The sequence below is a fragment of the Arachis ipaensis genome, chromosome B08, assembly GCF_000816755.2.
Source record: "Arachis ipaensis cultivar K30076 chromosome B08, Araip1.1, whole genome shotgun sequence".
NCBI lineage: Eukaryota > Viridiplantae > Streptophyta > Magnoliopsida > Fabales > Fabaceae > Arachis > Arachis ipaensis.
Genome location: NC_029792.2, coordinates 25,388,990 through 25,395,671, shown reverse-complemented (window position 1 = coordinate 25,395,671; position 6,682 = coordinate 25,388,990). Strand labels below are relative to the sequence as shown.

The window sequence follows — 6,682 nt, the reverse complement described above, 5'->3', positions numbered from 1 at the left end:
CTCTCTCTCTCTCTCTCTCTCTCTCTCTCTCTACACACACACACATTATGAACATAGGTTGGATTGCATATCACTCTGCTTATCACTTATTCAGATAATTTGATCTAACTGTGGTAACAAGCAAAGGGAACACATTTGATTGACTATGTATTTATTCATATAGGAAGGATAGTTGAGTTCTGTTGCAAGAAGACATTGATATATCTTTACTGAACCTAATATCATAATTTCAGTTTATTGGGAGATCCACTTCTTTCCTATGACTCAAGCCTTGAGGAGGGTGGCCATCATGACCTTGTGAGTTGATAGTTGAAAACTTTTAACTTAAGAGTTGTGTCATGTGAAGAGGAATATACTAGATAATTGGATCACTTGTGTCTACTTCCTCCAAACACTCTTTGCAGGACAGTGGAATGCATTTCATGCTCTAGACAATTTGCCTAAGACTTAGTTGGAACATTAATAAGATTTTAAAATTTTTGTTTTTTTATAGATAATTAAATTTATGGTTATGTTCAAATGAAATTTCACTTTTTTTGTTTGATCATGCTTTATTAATTTTATTTTCATATATTTAAAGGTTCATATGATCTTACTAATTTACTTTTGTTTTTATAATTCTCTCTTAAAGGAAACTAATGAGAGCATTTGGGATTTGATGACTTTCAAATTCATAGCGCCAGTAATGAACCGGGGGGTGGTAAAGCAATTAGACTGTGAAGATCTGCTGCAGATACCTACTAATATGGCTCCATCTTCTTGTCATGATATAATTTCATCCTGCTGGCAAGCTCAATTGACTAATGATGCTTCAAAGCCATCCTTGTTTAGAGCACTCTGTAGTGCCTATGGATGGTCATATCTCTACCTGGGTTTGTTAAAGGTAATTTTTCGATAACAGACAGTGTTTTCTTCCATGTTCGACATAAATCTAAGTTGTACAAAATTGATGCTTGTGCATTAGTATTTATGTACAACATTTACTCAAATAGGTTTAAGCTTCTTTAGACTGGTAATTGTGTAATCTAATTCTTCTAGCGAATGCTATCTTAAAATTGTCTGAAATTTTGAATGCCACCATAGTTTCTGTCTAGAGTACTTGTTTTGTCTGCTCTTCTGTAAAGATTCTATTTAATAGAAGAGCAACGGTCATGACTTTGTGGGCCATTGGTCTGGATAGATAGTAGATTATATTATTCCTTGCAATTCCAGCTATGCCAATGGAAATACATTCATCTTATGCAAGGACACATGATGTATAGCTTATTTTACATGCATCTAGACATCTTTATGGAAAATGTTTTTTAAACATCCAAATGTACTACTTACGCCACCACCTTTAGACTTTAATTTGGCCCCTACTCCAACACTCAAATTCTTGTTTAATACCCTTAGAATTTGTTTGATATCCCATTGACACCCACTTTTGGATATTTATTTCTACCCTTTTAATAGTGTTGATACCTTGATCTGTTCTAAATGTATGGAAGCTACAAGGATTCATGTCAGCTTCAAAACAGAATGTATTAAATACAATGACATTTGTTATCATGTATTCATGTCAATTTTAATGGTCCTGAAACCTAATCATATTTACTAATTAGATTAGATTTGGGAAAAAATTTAAGAAAATTATGTTTAGTTTCTCTCATTTGTTTTGAGCTATCTTTAACGAAGTATATGTCAATATTAAAATGTTCCACAAAGATACGTAAAAAATTAACCAAACAAAACCATTTTTTTAAAATAATTATGCTCTATAACTACACAATATTCTACTTCTTCCAGGTGATTAATGATTGTATTGGTTTTGTGGGACCATTGCTTCTCAATAAGCTAATCCAGTTTCTTCAAAAAGGTATTTCAACAATGAACAGTTCGTATTTATCCATTGTGATCATTAAATTCTAACATAGATATGTATTTTGACTCTTCTCTTATAATATTGATATTGATATTATCCTAAAACCATGCTGGTAAATTACTGCTGCTCTTCACATTTTCTTTAATCTTTCCTTTTGTGACTTCTGAAGCATCAGATATCTAAACAAGAAAGCAGGAATAATACATGATATTCCTGAAGCATATATATATATATTATGTTTAGGATTTTTATTGTTATTGTTCTTCATCAAATGATAAAAGTACGATCATTTGATAATAAAACTTTTATTGAAGTGAATAAAAGAATTGAACTAAGACCTTTTTATTTACGCAGCATGGAGAATTAAAATTGGTTAGTTTATATATAATGAAACAAGGATGGAAATCCTGTACTTTTTGTTCACATTTTTCCTCGCTTCTCATTAGTCAGTTTGTACAAACTATCATAATAAAATGTTGGTTCCACTTTTCTTTAAATCATTCAGGCTCAGTGACCTCTGATGGGTATTTACTTGCAGTATCCTTGGGCCTGACCTCTATAATTAAGTAAGGTTCTTTTATCAATAACTCATTGTGTCCTCTTTTATTTTCCTGTGATATATGTTTGTAGGCATTTCTCTATTTGAATACTTCTTGTTGCTGTCTATTATGTTTCGCAAATGAGGAGTAAAGATTACGAGACACCTTTATGAGAATAAATTATTTTAGAACTCACTTGAAGTTTAATTATCCAGACACTAGGATCATTCTTAAAATATATAGGCCATCAGTCTAATTTTCAATAAAAATGAACAGCACAAAACTGCATACATTAATTAACTCTTCATCTTTCTCCCATTATTAATTTGGTATTATGCTACACAAGTACATAAACACTAAACAGCATAAAAATAACAAAGCCTGAGAAGTGAAAAATATAAATGATTCATTATTTCTTTCAAAAGAAACAAAAAATTGTGTTTTGAAACATAAAACCATTTACAGGATTCTGCATTACAGCCAAATATTAGGGGTTTTAATGATAAAAGCTAAGCTTCAAGGAGAGTGGTCAGAGGATAAAATTGCTTCCCCCCAAGCATGCTGAAATGAAAGGGAAAACCATGGTGGTTATAATGCAATAAAATTTCTCAGCAAATAAAAAAATATAAACTGCCTTATTGCAACTGTGTGGAATGAACACAAATGACACACACACACTCAATGATCCAAAAGGAATTTCTTTGTATCTTAATGGATTGATATGGCCTCTATTAAGATCTTGTGCTGTATTTACCAGTAATAATTAATAAGACAGTGTTCTGTTCTAGATCCTTTTTGGACACACAATATTCTTTTCATCTTGCCAAATTGAAGCTAAAGCTGCGATCCAGCATCATGACTTTAATATATGACAAGGTATGCAGCTTTTCTCATTCTCAATAATTCCAAAATTATAGATTGTAAACTCAATTAGATCCCTTTGCATGTGTGTGTGTGTGTTTTTCCGATCCTAAACTCGGAAAAACAAGGAAGGTTGTGTTAGGCCTGCAACAGCCCATGTAAAATTTTGTTGCATCCCTATGCATGATCATGACGCAATAATGTCTTTGGATCCATTAGGGTTGTGTTAGGATTGCGACAATCAACGTAAAATTTTGTTGCATCTCAATGCATGACCACGCCGCAATGATGTCTTTAGATTCATGTAGCCGGCCCTAAAAGGCTTTTTTCAGTTTCAGTTTCTTACACTAATGTTATTATTGGTTTGCACATTCTATGATTTGGCTGATGATAATGATTTTCTAGTACTAATATATATATAAATTTTTCATGTGTTTCAAGTGTCTACATGTGAACCTAGCAGAGCGTTCAAAATTCACAAATGGAGAAATTCAGACATTTATGTCAGTAGATGCTGACAGAACTGTCAACCTGTGTAATAGTTTCCATGATACATGGAGGTATTCCCTTCATTATTTCTTGATGCAAAATCTTTACTTCAAGTTATCTTTTCCATCGTCTATTGAATATCTTTTGTTCAACAGGCTTGTCATCTTTTAGAAGATTCCTCTTTAACCTTTTATATCTTTGGAAAATACTGTTTGTTTTCAAGTGTAATTAAATTTCCTCGTTTATTTATATCAAGTCTTAAGTACTTATGGATACTAGTTTTCTACTGCTTTAACATATTTTAGCAGTACGTAAAAATGTTGGGATTTATGTAGATGTATTTGATATACATGACTGGGAAACCATCTTTTACAACTTAAAATCGATGTTAAATCATGTATACATTATTGAATCAAGTTTTATATAGATCATAAGCACTGTAATATTTTTTTTTTTCAGCTTGCCTTTACAAATTGGAGTGGCACTTTATCTTTTATATACTCAAGTCAAATTTGCTTTTGTATCTGGATTAGCTATAACCATTTTACTGATACCAGGTAATACCACCCATAAAAAATTTTCAGTAACAGGGAAGCTACACATGTTACATCAATCTTTTTAAGTTGATTCTTAGTTTACATCAATGAGCATCAATAGCTGGAATGAATTCATAGTTTATTATAAGTATTATCACTAACTGAGTTTGTTTCCTAAATCCTAAGCGGGAACTCTGTTCTAATTTGTTATCAATGAATGTGTATTTGGCTGTACCATCAGGGAAGATTGCTTAATATTTCTTTTGATTTAACATTGTTCTAGACCTAGAAGCCAGTTTCCATTTCAGAAATGTACACTTGACCTTCAATTCCTTTTTTTAAAAGGTTTAATTTATGTATTTAAATTATCGTTGTTGTCACTGCTATTGTTTTCTTATTATTTTGAAAACTATGATATTTGAATTGATGTAGTGAATAAATGGATATCACAATTAATTGCAATTGCCACTGAACAAATGATGAAGGAGAAGGATGAAAGGTATCCATTGATTTCTTTTTCAATTGCTAAATGAACCTTTGGAGTTTCTAAAAGTTTTGGCATGTAATCTTTTCATATTTGTTACAAACATGATGCAATATTTTTCCAGTTGTTCCCTGCTTCTTTTTAGTTGTTAGATTTCCATGTTCTTGTTTTTCTGCATTCAGGATCAACAGTTTTCCATTTTCTAGCCAGTTGTAGCATGTTACAAAAATGGGTTAATATTTTTCAAAGCTGTTGGTGCATATTTACAATCCTGAAATTGTGGTTCTTACAGGATTCGTAGAACAGGAGAACTTTTGACCTATATTCGCACTTTGAAGATGTATGGATGGGAACTTATTTTTTCTAGTTGGTTGATGGAGACAAGATCTTTGGAAGTGAAACACCTAGCTGTAATGCTTTAAATTTTGATTTTTCATCTTTAGAAGTGAAACTGGAAAATTTTCATTGAAACCCACTGAGCTAGTGTTCAACAACGGCATAATTTAATTGATTACTGTCTTATTTAATTTTGATCCTCGTGTTTTATCCATGTTTTTTTAGACTCGGAAGTACTTGGATGCATGGTGTGTATTCTTTTGGGCTACCACACCAACACTCTTTTCTATTTTCACATTTGGACTCTTCACACTGATGGGAAATCAACTTGATGCCGCAATGGTATTTTCAATTTTTTTTTTACCTAATCTTACTTGCAGACAAGTTTTTTGTTTTTCTTCTTTTTAGTTTTGCATTCAATTATTTTTTTTTCATCATCAAGAATTTTGAATTGGTTGGAAAACCCTAATTGTAGGTTTTCACTTGTCTTGCTTTGTTTAACACACTGATATCGCCATTGAATTCATTTCCATGGGTGATTAATGGATTGATTGATGTGAGTATCCTTTATTCAGTGAAGATTTTACCTACAAAATTAGCTTATATTGTACACACTAATTGATGACACCAATGAAAGGATTCTCTTAACTTAATTGTAGGCCTTTATATCCTCTAGAAGGTTGAGTAGATTTCTTTCTTGTCCTGAGCATAGATCCAATGTGGGAGACACCGGTTCCAGTTCATCATCTTTCTTGAGTAAACAACCTGATTCTTCACAAAGATTGGCTATCATTGTCCAAGATGTATCTTGTACCTGGTCAAGCAGTGATGAACCACCATTAAATATGGTGTTGAGTCATGTGACTCTAAGCCTGTCCAAGGGTTCCTTTGTTGCTATTATTGGAGAGGTTAGATTTTTACTTGAATTTTATCAAGATTTCTTCAGCCAATCATATGAAAACTGCATTATATTGGTTAGGCTGCTTGCAATCTTTTATATATGTTAGTATCATCAACATTAACAATTCACAACATTATGTTAGTATCATCAACGGAATGGAAAGAAGTATGCACTTCATCTAACATCTGAAGCACTACTCTAAATATATCCATTTCAGTATTTCACTTTTCAACTGCATTTGCTCAGGTTGGTTCTGGTAAATCTTCCTTGTTATATTCAGTTCTTGGAGAAGCGCAACTTGCTCATGGATATATTTATTGTGATGGATCCGTGGCATATGTACCACAGGTTCGTGAAATGATGATGACATTATTGACATAGTGCTTAGCCTTGAAATGAGTTTTCTTATGTCTTCCCCTCAAATTTCAGGTCCCCTGGATTTTATCTGGTACTGTACGTGACAACATACTATTTGGGAAAAGCTATGATCCTGTAAGGTATAATTGGCTTACTTCCTCTCATAATTTTGACTTGATATTGATCTACCTGAGCTTTACAAACTTGTTTTGAACGTAAATGTTGAATATCAGATTAGATCTGTTTTGATATAGTTTCCATCTTTAGATATCTAATTCTGTTGGATCTCCTAGTATTAAGGGATCTGATTCTATC

At 32.3% G+C, this 6,682-nt stretch overlaps 1 protein-coding gene across 3 annotated transcripts in view; it reads left to right on the top strand.

Annotated features, from left to right (window-relative positions):
- Positions 1-6,682, top strand: part of LOC107612825 (ABC transporter C family member 13) — a 19,286-nt gene that overhangs the window by 2,139 nt on the left and 10,465 nt on the right. For 2 of the 3 annotated variants that reach the window (XM_016314576.2, XM_016314577.2), the window contains exons 7-20: positions 234-297; positions 632-883; positions 1,789-1,858; positions 2,370-2,430; positions 3,192-3,279; positions 3,706-3,824; positions 4,213-4,310; positions 4,722-4,788; positions 5,066-5,183; positions 5,335-5,451; positions 5,585-5,665; positions 5,769-6,017; positions 6,257-6,358; positions 6,440-6,507. In XM_016314576.2, the coding sequence (XP_016170062.1) occupies positions 234-297; positions 632-883; positions 1,789-1,858; positions 2,370-2,430; positions 3,192-3,279; positions 3,706-3,824; positions 4,213-4,310; positions 4,722-4,788; positions 5,066-5,183; positions 5,335-5,451; positions 5,585-5,665; positions 5,769-6,017; positions 6,257-6,358; positions 6,440-6,507 (1,554 nt within the window). The remainder of the gene's footprint in view (positions 1-233; positions 298-631; positions 884-1,788; positions 1,859-2,369; positions 2,431-3,191; positions 3,280-3,705; positions 3,825-4,212; positions 4,311-4,721; positions 4,789-5,065; positions 5,184-5,334; positions 5,452-5,584; positions 5,666-5,768; positions 6,018-6,256; positions 6,359-6,439; positions 6,508-6,682) is intronic. The other variant, XM_016314578.2, reaches the window with a different exon arrangement.